The 21482-nt window shown below is 44.5% G+C and overlaps 1 protein-coding gene across 1 annotated transcript; it reads right to left on the reverse strand.

The window, feature by feature from the left end:
• Positions 1–231: 231 nt before the first annotated feature.
• On the reverse strand, positions 232–11734 carry Rsad2 (radical S-adenosyl methionine domain containing 2). Its single transcript, XM_051144196.1, has 6 exons — positions 11253–11734; positions 9133–9294; positions 5784–6013; positions 3895–4044; positions 2087–2119; positions 232–517 (listed from the first exon to the last, which is right to left on the reverse strand). The coding sequence occupies exons 1-6, from the start codon at positions 11590–11592 to the stop codon at positions 353–355; spliced, it is 1080 nt and encodes a 359-aa protein (XP_051000153.1). The 5' UTR covers positions 11593–11734; the 3' UTR covers positions 232–352.
• Positions 11735–21482: the final 9748 nt, after the last annotated feature.

Here is a 21482-nt window from a genome sequence, read left to right on the forward strand (position 1 = left end):
CATATTTAGCAGAAAATAACCCCACTTTCCCGAGTGGGGGAAAAAAAAAGGAAAAAGGAATATGAGATTCACAGTAAAATTCACATAAAAATTCAGATACATATCAAATGTTGGACCTTGCTCTTCTGTGAACTGAACTCGATCCCTGTGCACAGGAAGATTATCTGTTGTACAAGCTGTCATAGAATGCTTTTACTCCTTTCTTAGTTCAGTCAAACTGAAAGGAAAAAAAAAAACCAGACTGCCTTCTCCATAACAGCAATCCTTAGACAGACAGAAGATGCAGGGAGGTGGAGGACAGCTGCCCCTGGGCCTCCCCGTAGCTGCTCAGGGGCTCCCTCTCGCCTCCGCCTCACCAGTCCAGCTTCAGGTCAGCCTTGCTCCAGACATACTTCCCTCCGCGCTTCAGAAACATCTTTTCATCAAATCCACTGAATTTTATCGCTTCCTCCACCCCGACATCCAGGATGGACTTGGAAGGGTCCTTCCGGCCGCCGGTACAGTTCAGAAAGCGCATCTGGGAAGCAGAAGGTAGAAATAAATAGGCTTATCCTGTAAAACTGCAGTGAGGGTATCCTTTTAAAAGTATTTGTGATATCCCAGCCATGGCAAATGTGTACTGAGATCTAAGATAGACCCTCAGCTCTTCAGGCTCCATCTCCAACTTGCGCAGCTCACACCCATGGAGAGGGTGGCTTGAACATATGTAGGGGTGACATCATGAGCAGTACCGTCTGATGCAGTGGAGAGGGCATTAAAAATAGACTTCCTTTAAAACGTGGACATCTGAATTGTTTAGACATTGTGTACTGAGGTAATTGAGAGCATAGAACAGAACGGAGTGGCAGAAGACACACAGCTGAATGGCCTCAGTAAACTGGCAGCTGTGTGTGTGACGTGACACGACAGAGGCTACTGAGGTGGTCGAGAGCTGGGACAAAGAGAGAAGTTCCCCAGCGCGTCCTACCCACTTGCTTTCCCCTGACTCTTTTCTTCCCAACATTGGGGAGGAATGAGGTCTTTTTTGTGTGTGTGTCTCCTTACACAAAGGGGGGAAAAAACAGACTGCATTCTCAGTAACAGCAATCCATAGACAACCAGAAGACGCAGGGTGGTGGAGGACAACTGCACCTGTGCCTCCCTGCAGCCCATCAGGGGCTCCACTTGGGAAAAAAAAATCATAGTTTGATTCTTCCGTGTTTGTTCCAACTGTGTGGAGAGCTCTCACTGAAGAGCATTGTTCAAAACCTCCAGCCAATCATGACAGTTTCCACTCCAAAAACAACTTTTATTTTCTTCCTCATTTTTAGACACATAAACTAAACATCTCTGTGGTCACCTTCCCTCTTACATTGCATAAAACTCTTGTTGACAGTAAATGCAACTGCTATAATTTATTGCTGATTAATTTGAAAATAACAAAACACAAAAGTTGTAACAAATATTTCTCAAAAAGCCAGGGTCAAGAGTGTGCCCTTTGTTCTTTTTGTAGCTCATTTTTAAAAACACAGCCTAGGATGGAATTGTTTGTTCTTTGCTGAGAATATCAGCAAAAGCTATAAATCCAAAAGTTCTAAATAACTACAACAAAGAAAAGGAAAGTCAGTGCGGTTTCATTCTTTTTTTAAATAAGGGCAGGTTTTCCTTTGGAAGCAATGGTCCTGGAGATAATGTTGGCGGTGTCTGAAGGGGACAATGAGACTTCCTCCCATTGTCAAAGTTCATCTGCAGCGGGAGGTGATGGCAGCCTCCAGGTTATCCAAGACAGTGGATCCTTAAATCCATGCCAGACCACACAGTGGAGGTCTCCACGGAGTGTGACATCCTTACAATATCTGCAGATGCATGGCCACCTGGTGTGTCATCTCATGGTGGCTAATGCCAATCCAACTCCAGGATGATGCTCTGGGATGTGCTGGGAGGGAACTTGGCATGTGAAGCCAGGGCTGTACCACGCTGACAATAAAACCACCAGAGGGGCCCTGGGTAGGATGGACATGCTCTGAATAGGCTCATTTCAGTACACCGTGGGCATTGCTGCACTGCTAGCTTTCCAGTGATCTTATAGCTCGTGGGGAATACTCACATATTCATCCAGAATAAGGTAGGAGTCTTTCATCTGCAATAGAAAAAAAAAAAGAATAAAAATTTAGGCTTCTTCCAAAACACACTGCTTATTTCATTTTGTATGCCTCACTGGCTGTCCCTCCTATGGTGTATGTGTGTGTGTGTATGTGTGTGTGTGTATGTGTGTGTGTGTGTGTGTGTGTGTGTGTTGCATTTTCTGCTTCCTGCATTCTCCACCCATTTGCAGGCCTTTGGACTGGCCCTCAACAGTGGAAGGTCTGCAGGGTCCGGTCCTTCAACCAAAAGAATTCTACCCTGCAGGCTGCTTTGAGCGCCCTGGCTTCTTTTATCCCTCCAGCTATTTCCAGGAGAGCTGTGGTTGACATCTCTCAGTCCCCACCACAGTGGCCGGCATTAAAGGAATCTCTCAGGTTTTCAATGCTCTCAAGTCGTGTTCTCTGCAAAGGACACCATGTCTGAAGCTCCTGACCGTGCTGTGGCCTGACTTCAGAGGCTTTGCATTCTCAGGTGTTATGGGCACTATTGTCCTGTCTGTATGGGGGCATGGTGTGTGTGTATGTGTGTGTGTGTGTGTGAGAGAGAGAGAGAGAGAGAGAGAGAGAGAGAGAGAGAGAGAGAGAGAGAGAGAGAGAGAAAGAACCTTTTCCCCTAGTAAAAGCTAAACAGTAAATAAGATTATTTCTCTTTTTTCCTTCCATCTTTAATTCCCCCTCCTTTCTTTTCCCTTCATCTTTCCTCCGTCTCTCCCTCCCTTCCTCCTCCTCCTCCTTCTCCTCCTATATACCCTCTTCCTTTGACAAGGCATCAGGTAGCCTAGGCTGACCTCAAACTCACTACATACCAAAGAATGTCCTTGAGGTTTTGGTCCTGCTGATACCTTTTCCTGAATGCTAGATTACAGACTTGCAGTGACAGGTTTTTGTTTTTGTTTTTGTTGTTGTTGTTTGATTGGTTATTTGATGTTTGGGATTTTTTGGTTTTTGTTTTTGTTGTTTTAGTTAGTTTGTTTGGTTTTGTGGAGTTTGTTTCTTGTTTTTTGTTGTTGTTGTTGTTTTGTTTTTGTTTTTGTTTTTTGGCTATGCTGGTGATTAAACCCAGACCTTCCTGCATGCTAGGCAGGCATTCTCCCAAGAAAGACACATTTCTGGATGTGCAGGTCACACAGTCTGTGACCCAGTTAACCAGCTCTTATTCAAACTATGAAAGACATAATCATCATCAAAACAAACAAACAAACAAATGCAAAACACAAATAAAGTAATAATAGAATATAGTGCAAGCCTTCTCCTTGGCAGCTTTACATATAGACCCTGAGAATTGGCAAGCTATTTCTTCTACATTTTATCCTACTTTTAACATAATCACAATAGATTATCACTGTAAGGGACAGTTGTAACAATACTGACACCAACATGGAAGCAGCCATACCTTTCTACATTGTTTGAGTACTATCTGTGTCCTTCCTGCACATGTAGAGTACTTGTGTGTTTTAATTTTCTACTAGAGATATAAATATGATTATACATTTAATCATATCATCTCTGGGGTGGTCTAGTGAGACGTATTCTTGGGAGAAAAGAAATCAGTGTCATTGAAGAGCCCCACCCCAGATGACAGGTGGCCATAATGGACCTCCATCTCTTTGATTCTGGGATTGTACTCCTCTCCTTTCTTCTTCCAGAATGTCTAGAACAAAAAAGATGGCAATTGCCAAGCTCTCATGAAGGATAGTCACCCCCTTCCTCCCCCACTTGGAGTCAGTGTAGATATGTGAGAGTGAACAAGGCAGCTTTTGCTGCATACAACCTTCTGGTTAGACTCAGGCACCAAGCAGGACACCTCTTTGTGACGCTCTAAGAATGCTTCAAATTCTTCATCACTTATAAGAAATCTTTCTGCTTCCCTCAGGGCATCTTCTCCCGAGTTCTCACCCTCAATTAGGAGGCACTGGAAAACCTGGAAGAAGAGGAAGCATGTGTCAGGCAGGAGCCTCGCACCATCATTCAGTCCAAGCCTACAGGGAAGAAAAAACCCCTCCCAAGTGCTGACCCTGCCCAGGTCAGAACTAGCAAGCTCAGAACACAATTGCTAGTCACTGCTAAGTCTGTGCAGATTTAGAATATGAGGCTCTGAGCCACAAGTGATGGAGCTGGTGAGGTAAAGATGATTTCTCTTGAGGCATTGCTTAGCTCTGTAAAGAGCCCACAGATATCAGAGATTTCTAAGAAGCAGACCCTTACCCCTGCAAACTAGTCTCTTGAGGTGACTGTTCAGGGGGTAAAGGCCGTGAGAAAAGAGCAGTCCAAAGTAACGAGGGAACATGTGTGGATGGATTTTAAGAATAAGAGGGTGAAGGGAGACCAGTGAGGGGCAGTAAGAGTCAAAGTAGCACTAAGGTGAGGGAGGGGAAAGATGAGCAGCATGCCCAGTAGCTAGAGGTGCAAGGCTTAGGGCTCTGAACTCCTCTATCAGTGGTCTCTGCCTCTCCATTGGTCAGTCCTGGCTCTATCTACCATCCATCTTTCTTTAGCTGTGTTCCATTTATTCTGTGCCTGAGGGTGTTGCTGACATTTGTTTTCTATATATATATATATAATCTTTAAAATATATAGCATTTTTAGCTTCCCCTAAACCTACTTCCAAGCATATTACAGTACAATGAAAGGAAAAAGTTTATATCATATCTTTATCCCCCCACTATCTTGGCTCACTTTATATCTAAAGATGATCAAAGGCAGCCTCGCAATGACAGCTTTCCTTGGGTGAGCCTGACTCTGGCCTAGCTGGGACCTTCTTGCCTGGGTCAGCCCTACATGAGGAAATTCTTCCCTGCTTTGAAAATACAATTTCTTTCGTGATGTTCTGCAGTTCACCTTGGTACACCCCACCTTCCCACAGTCTCAACATATAAGCATCATGGAACATGCACCCTCCGTGTTACGGTCCTTGTCAAAACTCAATTCCCAAATTCTATCCCTGGGTGTGTTTAGTCTGTCTCCAGGCACAGATTCAAAGGAGCTGCATAGGAATCACCATTTGGCTTATTAAAAATGTATGCATATACCAACACTCCCAGCCAGGCTTACCCTTATTGGACATGAGTGGATGCAGGAAGGAATTCAAGAAGCTGACTCTGTTGGTGAAACCTGAGCAGCCAGGGCTAGAAAATTTGAATTTGTAGTCATTTTCCCCTGTGCACTGTGGGTCCTATCTATGATAAGCTGGCTTGGATCCTGCAATCCTGGGACTTCCAGGGGCTGCTATCTGGGCCAGTCCTAAAGAATGCATTTTGGGATAATGGCTGACATTGCTCTGTAGACTCCCCCTGTCACCATGTAATTCAATGCGAACTTAAGAACACAGGAATTTAAGAACAGCTAGCCCCAACAATACACAAGCCTGGAGTGGGAAGAAATGTTCTTTTATTGATAATTTATTCTTCAGAACATCTCCTAGCACTCAACATGGCCGTGACCTTTACTCTAAGAAAATTCCTGAGGAAAATCGTTTCAAGATTTTAGAAACAGAATATGAAACAAAGAATAGTGAGGATGCAAATGTAATGGAGAGGAGTCAGGGTCCTGGCTAGAAAATTCCAGAGTCCTTGGTGTTGCTGTTGTCTTTAGTGTCACTGAGCCAAGCTTCTCCCAAGTGTTTTGTGGAGTCAAGCTGACTGTGTCCCAGCGTGGACTCACCTTCCAGCGGACAGGACCCAGAGCCCTGATGTGCTCATTCATGTCTTCGTCCACATTGAAGCGATTAATGACAGAATTGATCTTGAAAGCCACCTTGTAATCCCAGCACCACTTCCTCAGCTTTTGAAGGTTTTCCACATGGTTCTTTTTTCCTTGACCACGGCCAATGAGGACATTAACCTGCTCATCAAAACTGTCACAGGAGATAGCGAGAATATCCAAATACTCTCCTGTAGGAAAATGATGATGATGATAACAATTTTCCAAGATCCCTCAAATTCATTTACACCTCTTTACAGTAAAGGCCGTTGTCTTCCCAGCTGTGCTTTAAAGAATTTTGTGATCCCCTGTCTCATCAGAGATGTGAGTTACACATGGTATGTATATTATCATTAAAATACATACGTGCATAATAAAAGCACAGAGCTACTTAATGTGATCAGTTTTAAACTCTACATATATGGATGTGCCTGAGTAACCATTGGCATATATTTAATCAGGTTTTCCACTTATTTCAGCATAAAGGTTATATAAATTATGAAGCCTATTTATATCAATTAAGAACAACTAACGATAGACTTGCTTTGCCCAGCACACAGACAAAACTGGCTAGTGTTTTTGCCAGGATCAGGAGCTTTCTTTTGACACAGCTTATTCATTTTATTTACTAAGTACATATTTGCAGACACTATGTGTTATGTAAGGTACAACCGACCTAGAGGCTAAAAAACCAAAACAAACAAACCTCCCCCTAAAAAAAAAAAAAAAAAAAAAAAAAATGCAGGTAAAGGGAAGCTGAGCGTAGGTACCACAGTACAAACAGGCTCCATCCTGAAGGCCACGCTGCATTAAGAGTTCTGATAAGGAGTCACTTGAAGAGCTCAGAATATATTGAAAGTGATCATAGTTTCGGACTTCTCTTCACTGGTTTCTGCAGCTTCAGTTTTTTCCTCTATGTTTCCTGCAGCTCCCTCTCTTCCTTCCCTGCCCCCTGCCCCTCCCTGCCTGAGAAGGGTAGGCATCCCCAAGCCAAGATTGTTCTCATAATGGACCTGGTTATTGAAAATTTCCAAACTTCTCTGCTTTATCTTAAAAATTCTTTTTGCATTATAGAAGCTAAGAGTTCTAAATTCTCTTTGGGGCACTATTCCCTATAACCATGGAAAGATTAATTTGAGCTACTTTAGGCTTAATTCATGTTACCTGTATTTAATAAGCACACACTGAGCCAGAATAAGGCTGTTATTTAAAACAACTCGAAGTGTGTCAAGTCTTGATCTCAAGTAAGTTCCTAAAGTGATATCATACCAGGATGAGGCAACGGGATATATAGTCTCTAACAAAACCAAAGGAAAACAGAAGTTCAAAACCGAACACATAAGACCAGTCCCTTCCAGTAGCGCCTTGGCTGGCTGATTTATGAGCACTGAACATCTGTGAGTATGTCACTGCATCCTGACACCTCTCCACCTTTGGCTTTTTCTATGATGTCCCCTCCTCTTTGTCATAGCTCTTGGGAGGAATGGTTTGAAAAAGTTCATCTCTTTGCTCAGTCCTTAAGTTTTTCCAGAAGCCCCGAGGCTCTGTTGGGGGTACTGGGCATTCCCTGCATATATGGCTGCTGCTCCAGCCTGTGTAACCACAATGGGTGACATGTATAAGCTGCAGCCACGGGGCCATGGTCAGAATTGTGTAGAAACATGTGTGATCTGCTTGCATATTTCAATGGTGTCCTAGTGGCTATGCACTTAACAATACGTGCCTGAGTGACCAGCACTTTGTGACACTCTGATCCAAGACCCAAGTGAGGCTCCTGTGTGAAGACCACCAAAACATTGCCCGAGGTTTGCTGCTAGGAAGAAGCAGAACCTGTGAGGGCTTAGGAGCAGCTGTCCTCTGGCACGCAGTGATTCACACCTGGGCCCTGCTGTGTTGTGCTCTGTGTTTGCTCTTACTGAAAGAGTCTAGGCAAACTCCTAACTTGGAGGGGTTGGAAGGCTCTAACCAGATTTTCCTCATACACATATGAGGCCCAATTTTAAGTTATTTGCAAACATTCTTAATTGGCATCTTTAACACAGAATATTGTTTTATGTATCCTGGATAATTTGAGGATATGGCAAATTTCCGTCTAGTACAAAAGTCAATTAACATTTGTAATTGGCAGCTACCTGACTACTATGAGGAAGGCATTGCATCTGGCTTTTTCAGCCTGTGTGTTTCTTTCTCTCTAGGTTCCATCCATTTCTGGGTGGCCAGCCTCTGACACTGTACTGCAGTGATCCTCCTGTCCACAGTCCTTGCTACAGGATTAGATACTCAAAGCCTATCCTGTAAGAAGGATGTTGTCCAGGGACCCCGCCCCCAAAGGCAGTCCACCGCTCTCTATTCACACTGCTTCTATCATCTCTTTTCCGTCTCACGTTATACCTCCCAGTGGTCTCTACCCAGTGCCTTCCTTCACAGAAATCTGGTTTTATGTACGGCCACAGCTTCCTCCAAGAGCCACTGTCCCTGATTCTAGAACTCCTCCCTGCCTGCCCAAACTTCATAGACAGCCTTACCCACAAGTACAGCCTGCAGATGCGTTCTGTGATGTTATTAACCAAAAGTTCCAGCCTTCCCTTTGAATGGCTCCAGAGCCCCATAGGACCACAAAGCAAGGTCAGAAAAGGAGCCCTGAAGGGAAGTTATAACTGTCTTCTAAACAGAAAGTAGTCATAACTGCACAGTTTTTCAAGAGTTGCCTCATGCCATTTATTGCTCCAAAGACACCACAAACATGGAAAACTCAATCAGTGAGGTTCTCAGAAAATCTTAAGAGCCCCTGAATTCAGCCAGGCTATGTGATACGGTGATGTGAGCTTCTGGTGTGACTAGATTTGCAGTCAGTTTAGCCCTGCCTGACCTACAGCTCCCTATTTAGATCGGGATGGCAGAGATTCATTTGTCTCTGTCTCCTGAGTTCTAGGATTAAAGGCAATCAGTAGTAAGCATTGCCTCTAACAGAAGCATTTATGTATAGCTGTAGAGTGTGTTTATTTTCTTCAGTAATGGCTAAGCTCAGACACTGTTATCTGAGCACAGTAAATTAGAAGGCATAGCAAAGATCTGTGCGCTGGTCTGCTCTGTTATCTGTTTCCCCATATCTGCTTATTTGGCACCCGACAGAAACGCAATAACCTAACCCCATACACAGATTATACATACATACATAGGAGATATTAGAGTAGACAGGATCAGATTAGATTTGCTATTCTCCTTGTTCCCCAGACATGGAGGCCAGGGTGGGCTTCAGGAGTCGACAGTATGAGTTGCAGTGACCAAGGTGTCATGCAAGGAAACTTACCATAGTCCTTGAACCACTTCTCCCGGATAAGGCTGCCATTGCTCACTATGCTCACAGAGGGCAGGGCTAGCTCCTCCTTGCAGAACCTCACAAGCTTGCCCACATATTCACCCTTGTCCTGCAGGAAGGGTTCTCCTCCTGAAAAGTTGATCTTCTCCATACCTGCAAGAGGAAAAAGATTGTGTTTTCACACTTTCCAGACGTCTGTTTCCTTATTTATATTTTTACATTATGAATAGTCATATTGTTTATTTCATGTTTATATTTATAATATATAATACCATATGTTATATTATATTTCCAAACACCATTCATTATTGATTTATGGGGCTGGAGAGATAGCTCAGCAGTGAAGAGCATTTGCTGCTCTTTCAGAGGACCAGAGTCCAGTTCCCAGCACCCATCTTGGACAGCTCACAGTTCCTTCCAGGGAATCCTATGCCTCTGAGGACATCAACAAATGCACGTGCACACACATACACAAATATAAATCTCATTATTGTCATCTTTTAACTTTGTGTGTGTGTGTGTGTGTGTGTGTGTGTGCGTGCGTCCTGTGATCTCACAACCTCTGTGGTGTCAGGGCTCAGAGCCTTGCTCTGTCAAACAGCTAAGGCTTCCATGAGTGGGCAGGTGAATCTAAACACAGCATTTTAAGGAGATACCAAGCTTCAGTTAGGAAAACAGAGACGGTTACTACATCACCAAATTTTTGGAGATAAAACACTAGACCTTGGTGTAGGTCCCAGTGAGGTAAGAAGCCTCACGGTCTTTACTGTGGCTAATGAGCCAGTACAGACTGGAGCTGAGTGAATCAGATCTACTGAGCAGGGTGGTGGACTGTATGCTTTCCTTAGCCCAGGAGCAGGCGAGCCTAACAGGAACATCAGAAATCCAGTTAGGAGTCTCCAGGGGGCAGGGTGGTGGCCAGAGGCCAGCATGCACCTGGAACACTGGCCACCAGATCTCTCTCCCCCTCCTCCTAGGGCCCCTCCTCCCCCCCCCCCCCGCTGTGCTCCAGGGAGACCTCTTGGCAGAGTGAGTCATCTGGGAGTGCAGCTAGCATGCTTGGGGTGTAGACATGTCTATTGTGCTTCAGCCCAAGAGTAGGTAGAAAGAAATGGCAGTCTCTAGGTGAGTAGGGGCTCTGGAAGGAGTAGAAAGGAGGACTGAGGTGGAGGGGGGGGGGAGGGCTCAGAGAAGATGCTGCATTTGAACTTCACTGCTGAATTCATACCTGAGAGTGGTGGATGGAGAAAGCAAACCTGAGGAGCTCCTTCTGACACTCCTGTCAGAAGTTATTTTAAGGCTCATATGGGGCTGGAGAGGTGTGTGTGTGTGTGTGTGTGTGTGTGTTACACTTGCCACACAACTCTGAGAAGTTGTGTTTGGGTTCCCCAATACCCGAAGGCCAGCCCAGCCTCCCACTCCAAGATTCCAGAAGAAGATGTGAAAATCTGTGAGGCTTAAATGCTAATCAACATTGCACAGCAGCAGCAAAGCACAGCAGAGGGCCTGTCTCAGACAAGGTGGAAGGCTAGGACCAGACTGACACCTGAAGTGGTCCTTTGATGTTCACGGGCTTGCTGTGCTAAGCAGGTGAATAGACTAACACACACACACACACACACACACACACACACACACACACACACGCACGCATCATGTTACACACAGATTTTTTTTTTAAGAGAGAGAAAAGTTTCCAACAAGGAACACAGATGGAGCAGGGTGAAGCTTCTGGCAGGCTGTTCACATGGAGGACTTGACTCTTCCCTCCCCTTTTCCTCCCGTAGTGTTTCTGGAAATCAGAGTCCTCTTGGCAAACTCTTCCAGTGATGCAACTTTCCTGAATGCCTGTTTCCAAACACGAGGAGGAACAGGTCCTACTGTTCACACACTTCTGTTTACAGGAGCAAGTGTTTGTTCCATAGTCCCGACCAGGCTCCTTCCCAGAGGTCCTTCTTGTCTTCCCAATGCTCCTCTCCCGTTCAAGCAAAGCTCCCTGCTCCCTGCCTGGTGTCACAGTATCTAGTTCTTATGGAGCCCTTCCCACGTGGGCGTCCTGTGCAACTCTCTGTCACGGAGCATCCTGGCTTCTGCCTGGGCTAGGAACTTACCGGCCTGTTTGAGCAGAAGCAGTCCTCGCTTGGCCTCCTCCAGGGGCAGCACGAAGGATGTCTTGGCTGTGTGGAAGCAGAAGCCGCATTTGTAGTTGCACTGACGAGTGAAGTGGTAATTGACACTAACGGGGGTTGTGGGCTGAGCACTGTCCTGTTCTTCCTGGGTCTCCCCAGGCTCACCCTGGACGTGTGGCCGTCCCTTTCCAGGACCTAGCCACCACAGCGCTACTCTCAGCCAGCAGAACAGGATGAGGAAGCCACTCCAGAGGGAGTCTAGCTGCTGCTGGAACAGGCTCAGCAGCCACGCAGCAAGAGCGGTAGGCACCAGCATCCCCATTGTGATCAGCACACACCTGTGGCTGCCTATGAGGGTTTATAAGCTGCAGACCAGCCACACCCCTCGCCGAGCATTCTGTCACAAGGAGGAGGGAAATACCTCCCTTGAGGAAGTCTCAGCTGAGCAGGGTTTCTGTTTTCTGAAAATGAAAGTTGAACCGGAGCCAAGACTGGAGCTCAGGGTGGAGGCCAACCCACTGCCTTTCTGTGGCTCGAGGCTACCCCTACAACCCGTGTAAACACCCTCTGTCTGATCACGCTGCAAAGATTCCAGCAACCACCAGTCTCTTAAACACGGGTCTTACAGACAGACACATAGCTGCCTCCTTACAGGTTGTTATTTTAACACACACACACACACACACACACACACACACACACACACACACACACGTGGTAAGCCTCTTGTAAGGATTATCTATGCATATTTAACAGTTTAAAAATACTCTTCTGTCATTCTCCACCCACCTCACACACACCAAACAACCAAAACAACAAAACAAAACAACAAAACCAAGTTTTATAATATTGTATGTAGCAAATCAGGTGTATGCTGACCTTTGGCAATACCTCCCAACGCTCTCAAAGAGGAAGGAAAAGAAATTAAGAAATGGTATATTGCCGGGCGTGGTGGCACATACCTTTAATCCCAGCACTTGGGAGGCAGAGGCAGACAGATCTCTGTGAGTTCGAAGCCAGCCTGGTCTGCAAAGCGAGTCCAGTACAGTCAAGGCTACACAGAGAAACCATGTCTCAAAAATATTTAAAAAAAAAAAAAGGAAAGAAAGAAAGAAAATAAAAAATAAATGGTATATTTCAAGCAAATATGTCAGAGGAATTCAGCAAGGTAAAGTTAACCATTTATTTATTTATATATTTTAACTTTTAAAAGTTATTTATTTATTCACTTTACATCCAGGTCTTAGCCTCCCAGTCCCACCCACCGTCCGTCTTGCATCCTCTCTCCCCTATTCCTCTGGAAGAGGGCCCCCTCTACCCCCATCCCAGCTCATCATGTCTAATCAGGGCTTAGTTCATCCTTTTCCCCTGTGGCCTGGCAAACTTGATTCCTTAGTAATTACATCTTTTCGGCCTTTATATTATAAAAGGACATACAGTGTACATAATTCTCAAACTCTTTCTTTTAAAGTTTTGCCAGCAGAGTATAGTTCTAACATCCTGACAGTTACACTGTGCAGCACGTGGCTGGTGCCTTTCCTCCAGGCGAGTGAGTGCCTGTATTTTGGTAATCAAGTTCCTCTGGACAACACATTAAACTTGCTATGCTCAGTCTCTGGACTTCTCTTTTGATGTCTCTGTCTTCTCTCTGACACTATTCCATGGGAGCTTCAGGTTGGGGTGTGTGTGTGTGTGTGTTGTTTCTAGTTCTTCCAGTGTTCGGGGGAAGGAGAGAGAGAGAGAGAGAGAGAGAGAGAGAGAGAGAGAGAGAGAGAGAGAGAGAGATCCCTACATACTCTTCCTTCTATGAGAAGAAACAGACAGTACCACAGCTAAAGACTGAGAGCCATCAAGGTTGGTAGGTAATGGTGAAGAAACATTAAGACGCTTTGAAATTCTTCTATGCATATCTTTTAGTCACCTTTAAAGCCTCTTCATATGGGACATTTTGCCTACTTAACACTGGATATTCTACTTCCAGTTCTTCCTCCTTTGCTTTGGAGGCATCTACTTTCTCCTGTAAATAAAGAGAATGCAGGTTGAATGGACCTTAACAAACATCTGGGTAGGAGATGTGGCCCTTATTTCATTGTTTGTAAGAATTTGGGATATTTGTATAGCATGTGATGACAGTGTCTTAAGGGCACAGCCCAAATATGATGATGACGTTCACTTATGACTCAGCCACACTTACGGCCCTCATTGTAATTCTAGACTCATTTTGAACTGAGTGTAAGCATGGAACGATTGCATATGTGAAGTTTTATTTCAGTGCAAATATATATAGTGGACCGTTCCAGATCTGGATTTGTAGGTGTTCAGACTGAAAACCACATGGAAGCTTCTTCTTATGACACTTCTCATGACCATGAATTACCACATGGAAGCTTCTTTTTGTGACAATTCTTATGACCAGGACTCAGGAAAAACTTGTTGGGGCAGCCAGATAAAGAAGCATTTCCTGGGGTTCAGCGGGCCACTACTGGTATTTATACAAAGTAAGAAGTCAACATGCCAGAGAGATGACTGTGAGTCCACATTCACTGTAATGTTACTCCCAATAGCCCAGATGTAGATCCATCCAAGGGCCCTTCTATAAACCGATGGGTAAGAAAATACAATACAGGGTCTGGGGAGATAACTCTGTTGGTAAAGAGATTGACTTGTATTACGTTAACATTTTCTGAAAAGATGAAAACAACAAGCATTTTTTTTTTTTTATCTCAGTTAGGGTAGCAATAAAGGACCAAAGTACAATCTCAGCAAAGTACAATTTGGTGAGTTTATTGGACTTATCGACACTGAGGATAGGCTACTTGCAAAGAAATGCATCTTGGCAAAGTCTCACCCCGTCATGGAAACTGCATCATGCAGCCTCTTTTTCAGATAACCTTAAACTTCCTAGCATTTCCCAAGATCACCTGAGCTAGTGAGAGCAGGCCGGAGTCACACTTATCTACCAAGTGAGGGTCTTGTGACTATTTCCCCGCTTATTTCTACCAAGGAATGCCAATAGCTCTACTCAGTTACCATAGACATGGCCATCTCTAAACTGTTTTCTGCTTAGTGAACAAGAAACTCTGCTCCAAAATGGCAAAGGGGTGAATGTGTTCTGTCCTCGGGGGCGGGGGGTGGGGGGGAGACCATGTTCTAACAACTTGCAAATGGGGAGCCTGCATTTCATCCCTAGAATCTATATAAATAATGGCACGTGTGGTATCACTTGCCTGTGATCTTAGCATAAGGGATATAGAGACAGCCAGATCTTAGGATTTCCTAACAGATTTAGCTGGGCTGAGATTCCAGCAAGCTCCAGGGGGATCTGCCTGACTTTACCCTCATCGCTAGGACTACAGGTACATGTTGCCACACCTGGCTTTTTTTTTAATGTGGGTGCCAGAGACCTGAACTCAGGCCTTGACATTTACATGGCAAGTTCTTTACCGACTGAGTCACATCATCAGTCCTCATTTTCACATTTTCTTATGAAGCATAACAGACTCCTGAATTGGACTTACTAGGTCCCCCTTTTTATCAGATTGTTGTTTATATATGTCCTGTGAAAAGTAAAGAAGTCTGGTGGTTCAATCTTCGGTACGGTTCTATATTCAGATGTTGGTGCAGAGGCAGCTCTAGGACTTGGTGATGCTGAGGTACTGTGTTCAGTGACTGGGTGGTGCTGAGGTATAGCACTGTGGATTTCTACTTTTCTCGGTAAACATGTCCTATTATCTTTGTGAAGAAGGAAATCTCTCACTTTCCGGAGGAGCTGAACACTGCCTGCACTGAGCATAAGCCATTATGATGAATGGAAACAGAAACCTGTGTTTTCTGCACTGGGAAACTGAAAGCAAATTCTGCAACACAACCATGTTGTTTAGTGAAATCAGGTCAGGGTTATTTGACTCAACTCCTTGAAACCCAAACAAATAAAGGTGTCGTAATCTCTGGTACAACATGAGAAACACCTTCTGTGAGGTCACATGCATATGGTGTCAACGCTAAGTTTGACAGCTGGGGAAAAGGTTTCCCGGGTGAATCCTAGGTGACTTGGAATCACATACTTTGGGGTAGATTTTGTTACCTGCCTGAGATTTATTTCAATCGTGTCATTCATTCAGGTATTTGGGCTTGCTCTCATCATGCCACCTTTCTCTTCTTTGATGCAAATTGGTTTAGGTTGCCCTGTGAAGTTGTCGTGTAAAAATTTCATCAAGTGTGAATGAAATGTAAACATCAAAGTTAGTGTCCTTGTCAACTTGACTAGATTAGTATTATGGCAGAAACATCTGTTTGTTGTGTTTAGGTAGATGGTCTCCCCTCAGCTCCATGCCCAACCCTTCCTCTGCCTGACCTTGCAATACATCTGGGAAACTGAGATAGTCATGCCTAGCTCATACTGGCATCATGATATCAAAGGTCCTGGTGCAGGTTAAGCACTAAGGGTGGTGTTTGCCACAGTAGATAAAGGAACATCTACTCCTTTTATGAGCCTGGATCTGTGCTGTCATTTGCTTGCTGAGTCACCCTACAGCTTAGGACACTTACCTCACTCAGGAAGCAAGATCTCTGTTAGTGTTTAAACACTGGCTACCCTGCCTTACCACTGACCGTCATCACAGTATTACATTATTCTTGTCGGTAAGATTTCTCTGGATAGGCCAGTTTCTTCCATTCATTCATCATTCATTCAATTAATTAATTAATTCAGGTATTCAAGCATGCTTTCATTTTCCTATCTTACTTTTCTTTGATACATATTTAGATTCCCCTATGAATGTACCGTATAAAAATATCAACAAGTGCGAGCAAAATATAAATGTGATAGTTATCTTCATTGTCAACTTGACTAGGTTTAGTATTATGATGGAAACATCTCTGTGCTTGCATATTCAGATGTTTCTAGGGAGCTTAGGTGAGGAGGGAAGCCCTTCTCTGAATGTGAGTGGCTCCATCCTGTAGGCTGCAGACCCAGACTGAACACCACTGGAAAGAGGGCTGAGCACCAGCGCTCATCTTTCTGCTTCCTGACTGGGGCTCCGATGTGACGGTGTGACCTGACTGTCATGCTCCTGCCTCCATGCTCCCTACCATCTCCCATCACACCCTGAGCCAGTAGGAATTCCCCTTTAAGTTGGTTCAGGTCAGGTACTGACTACAACAACAACGTGAAAAGCAATTAATACAGGCGAGGAAGTGACAATTCCTGCTGTCCAGAGTTCATAGGTCAGTCATTCAGTGTTTCTGAGGGGAAGGGGAGGCCTCTCTTAACTCCTATCCTAGCAGAGAGCAGAGATCAGGGAAGTGCAGATTCTGTTTCTGAGGATCCCATATGGTTGTGGTGGTTAGAGGACAGCCTGCGGTGCTGATCTTTGCCTTCTAGGTTGTTTGAGACAGGGTCTTCTGTTGTTTCACTGTGTACTTCAGGCTAATATGTTCATAGATTTCTAGGGATTTTCAGCTTGTAGCCTCCTTACTTTAGGAGCCCTGGGATAACACATTCTCTCTCTGTCTGTCTCTGTCTCTGTCTCTGTCTCTGTCTCTGTCTCTGTCTCTGTCTCTCTCTCTCTCTCTCTCTCATACATACATACATACACACACACACACACACACACACACACACACACACACACACACACACACCTTGACTTTTTGTAGGTTCCAAACTCAGGTCTTCACACTTTTGTGGCAAGTGCTTTTTATCCACAGGGCCCTCTTCACATGCCCCGCTCCACATGCTGGACTTTCTATAGAACTTATGCAAGCATTTGCCTTAAGATACAATACAGCCATAAGTACTGACCAATCACCTCCACAGACACCTAAAACTTGTATATTTGACTTTCGACTAATTTGTAGTTCTACTGTTCCCAGTGGCTCGTAGGCCAGTCCTGAGAGTGATAGCTGATTCTAGATCTTTTCAGGACTCTACTCAGACTTCCTCACCACCATTTTCCTTCTCTGTATTTTAGTGCATGGCTCCTGTGCTCCAGTAGGAAGACAGCAGCCTTTCTGGACTGGTGTCCACTCTAAGCCATGGCTTGCAAAAGTCAAAGTGGGAGAAGGGATTTTCTAAAGACTGCTCAAGGTGGCTGAGGGTCGTGACTGACATCAAGGAGGCCCCTGTTTGCTCTCTTCTCCTTGGGAGTCTCATACTGAAAGCAACTGAAACATGTGACAACACCTAAAGGCCACCAGCATTTTTTCATAGCCAGGGATTTTACCCCTGAGTGCCTGTGCATTCCTAACATGCTCCATGGACTCTGGTGGGGACAGTGCCCAAGCAGGGGCTGTGATGCTTCGCTGGGCTGGAATCTGTTTGCTGAGTTGCAAACGTCATAGTCTTTAAGAAATCTTCACTGAATTGTCCCACAGAGAGTACAGCAGGGATCAAAGCACTGCATTGTGATGCTTCATCTTGGTGTCAGCTGGGCCTGACTTTGAATCACTTAGGAGATGCTGCCCTCTCCTTGATACTTGGTGCTTATATACTCACTCAGAGCTTCTTGACCCTTTTATTGCACTTGATTTAGGATTTGGCATCTCTCATAAATCTTCATAAGTCTTTTTTGGTAACTCATTTTCTGACCTCTTTGTCTATATGGTGACATCCAAATTTATTAATATGTTATTATATGACATGTTCTCTCTGTGGGGAGTCCTTTTCATTCTGTGGCTCTGTACAGCCATGTGTTCTTACAGCTCTAATTTCTATGGTCTTCTTGATTTCCTACAATTAAATTGACTAGCAAAAACACTGCTAACTGGGACTTCAGACCCTGAGCGATTTTTCATTTTATAATATATTAATTTACCACATTTAAATGTCTTAAACTTACCTTTCTGGATAATATATATATGTATATATATATACATATATATATAAATACATAAAATAATCTCATTATTTTCTACTTTGCTCTGATATTAGGAAATGCTGAGTATGAACCATGTTGTGAATGGAAACAGAAAGACTGCTTTTCCGGCCTTGGGAAACTGAAAGCAAATTCCCTAAGTGCTGAAGATAGCTACTTCTTCGAATACATGCCTGCCACTCAGTAATTCCATCCCTTTGTTCATTATCAGGCACTTCTTGAAGTATTTTCTCAGCTTTTATATTCTCATCTCTGTTCCCAATGGGCAAATTGCTACAGAAATAATTGTTCAATCCAAGCCACCAGGCTCTCCTGGCTAGGCGTCTTAAGTTGGCACTCACAAATTTGACTCTGCTGCTTAGAGTGTGTGGGGTTTTATTTCTGGCCACTTAGGAATTCCAGTTTGAATAGCAGTGTACTGCACTGTTGTTGTTTTGTTGGAATTTTGTTTTGGTTTTGGCTTTCTCATAGGAAAAGAAGTTTATATGTGATGTCCTAGTTTGTTTTCTGTGGCTGTGACAAAACACTGCGACCAAAATAGCACACTGAATCAAGAGTTTATTTTGGCCTGTGGTCCTAGAGGGCTGAGAGCCCATTGTGGCAGAGAAGTCTGAAGCAAGCAGCAGGAAACTGAGAGCACACACCTTCGAGTTCAAGCACAAAGCAGACAAGTGGGGCAAGGGTTTAAACTCTCAAAGCCCACCTACCCTGATGTACTTCTTCCAGCACAGCTGCACTACCTAGACCTATCACCATGTGGGGACCGAGCTTCACACGTCGAGTCTACAGGGGGCACTTCTCATTCAAGCCACCATATTCTACTCCCTGGCCCTAAAGAGCTCATGGCCTTTTCATAATACAAAGTGCATTTAGTCAGCCTTCAAGAATTCCTGCAGTTGCTCTCATTGTTGGAAAGTGCAAAGTCTCTTCTGAGACATTAACTAATAATCTCTTAATTGTAATCGGCTGTGAAATTTTTTAAAAAGTTAGTTACGTACTCCAGCACATAATGACACAGAATATGCATTGCCATTCCAAAAGGGAGGAATGAGATCATGGTGAGGAAACACTGGACCAAAGAAGACTTAAACCAGGCAGGGCTAATTCCCAATACTATAACTCCATGTCCAATGTCAGAGGGCTTTGATGGCTCTGCCTTCACTGCTTTGCTGTCTGTAACATCCATCTTTCCCTTAGGCTGGCTCTATCTTTTTTGGCAGATGTCTCATGGCTCTAACATCTTGGAGTCTTCACTGTAAGTCAGACCCTACTTTCAAAGCTTCCCTACTTGGGGGGGGGGGTCCTCTGCCCTCTAAGGGCCTCTATGCAGGGACTTCCCTGCCACACAGTCCCCACTCTCAGTGGCTCTCTGAGATACAGAGGAAGAGTCCATGAGTGTTTCGTTCTTTCATTCTTCATGGGCTCAAATGTATCATTGTCCTGTGGACAACACAGCCAAGCTCTTCGGTCCAGCTGGCATGGGCCCTTGCCCTCCTATGCCTTTCCCAAGTTGGAAGCTTAGCTGGATGGGGTATTGCCTTGAGGGTACCACCCTCCACATTAGATTGCTTTCTGTGGCTGCGATAAAACATCATGGCCGAGATAAGTTATGAAGGGTTTGTTTTCACTTATTTCAGAGGGAGAAGGATTTGTCATGGCTGGGAAGCATGAGAGCATACAGCGGGCTGGGTGGCAGAGGGAATCTAAACGCTCACATCTTCAAACACAAGCCTGAAGCAGAAAGAGTAAACTACAGTGGGACAAGGCCTTGAACTCATGAGCCTACTCCCACCCCTGCCCCCAGTGATGCACTCAGCATCCCCCAAACCTGGTAGTCTCATTCAAATTAGTACAGGCAACTTGTGAGGAAAGGCCTATCCAAGTTAGGGCAAGTATCCATTCATTAACTGTGCCCACAGAAACTCAAGCGGTGCTGTCAGTTTCTGTCCTAGCCCTGGTAAGCAGACCCTCTGAAAGGTCTCTATGTCAGAGGTTATAGATGCTGTGTGTACAGGCCTTACCAACTTGTTCCAATGACGTCAGGCAAAGGTCTAAGCCAATCTCTACCTCATTCAGCTGAGAGGGTCCTGGCACATTGCTATGGGTTCAGTATTCAAGAAATATTTTGTTTGGTTTTCTATCAAAGATAGCTAGCTCACCAAGGGTCAGTATTCTATAAATCTCCCAATTTTGTAACACTTTCATATAAAAGAATTCAAATTGTTTCATCTTCATATTTTTGTTTTATGCAACTTTGAAAAGTGAAAACCTTATACCCTACACTCCTGGAACTTGGTGGCCTAAAGACACCCCACTTTTCTTCATTTCCTTTGCCCAGATTTGTTCAAAGTTAGCCAATCTGGAAAGGTTGGATTCCAGTCAGTGGGGAAAAGCCAGTTACTACCTTCACTGAAACAAAACCCAAGCAACTTCTTGCCTTGGTGTGCTTCCTAGCCAGGTGTAGGTCTCCACGAACACTTTAAAAAACAAAACAAACAAAAACAACAAAACAAATTGCCTGGCAGTTACTTTCACTGTTTCTTTGTGGTACACCAAAAATATTTATTTCCAACCATTACAACCCGAGACTCTGACACTCCGGCAGGTGTCCCAGGCAGTGATTTCACAGAGGCCCCTGCAGTCTCTATCAGAGGTCATGTGCTTCTTGAACAGCTCACTCCAGGGTCTACTGCACATGGCAACTTCTAGCTCTACCAGCTCAATAAATGGTCCCCCTCACCCTGGCCTTACCCTCCTTGTATTGGGATAATTTCTAAATTGGGAGCATCACTGAGATACAAATCTTTGCTGTGAACCAGCAAGGTTAAGGTGGTCTTAACAACAGAGAGAGAGAGAGAGAGAGAGAGAGAGAGAGAGAGAAAGAGAAGTAAACAAGAATTTCAAAACACTAGACATCAATGCAGGGGACTTTAATTGGCAATTATCCAATGTGACAACCTGACCGTACACCCCAGTTTGCAAATGCATTCCATGTGAATAAGGAGCACTCTGGAGTCCCTCATTTGCAAAGCTGCCCAAACAGGTTGCAGGACTGGTTATATGGTTACTACAAGGTAAGTTGAAGTCAGATTGTGGCCAGGTGGGCCATGAAGTGGTGTGTGTGTGTGTGTGTGTGTGTGTGTGTGTGTGTGTGTGTGTGTGTGTGTGTGTGTGTGTGTGTTCCCTGGAAGGAGATCCCTTTGCCCCTCAGTCTCCAGCTCCCTCACACATAAGTAGCCCAGGAGAAATTCAAAACTCTTAGGAGTACCTACCACCATATAAGCAAGCCAGACAAAGCTAATTCTTCAGGACAGGCTAGAATTCTCAAGAGCAGGCG

This window comes from Acomys russatus, chromosome 1, assembly GCF_903995435.1.
Source record: "Acomys russatus chromosome 1, mAcoRus1.1, whole genome shotgun sequence".
Taxonomy (NCBI): domain Eukaryota; kingdom Metazoa; phylum Chordata; class Mammalia; order Rodentia; family Muridae; genus Acomys; species Acomys russatus.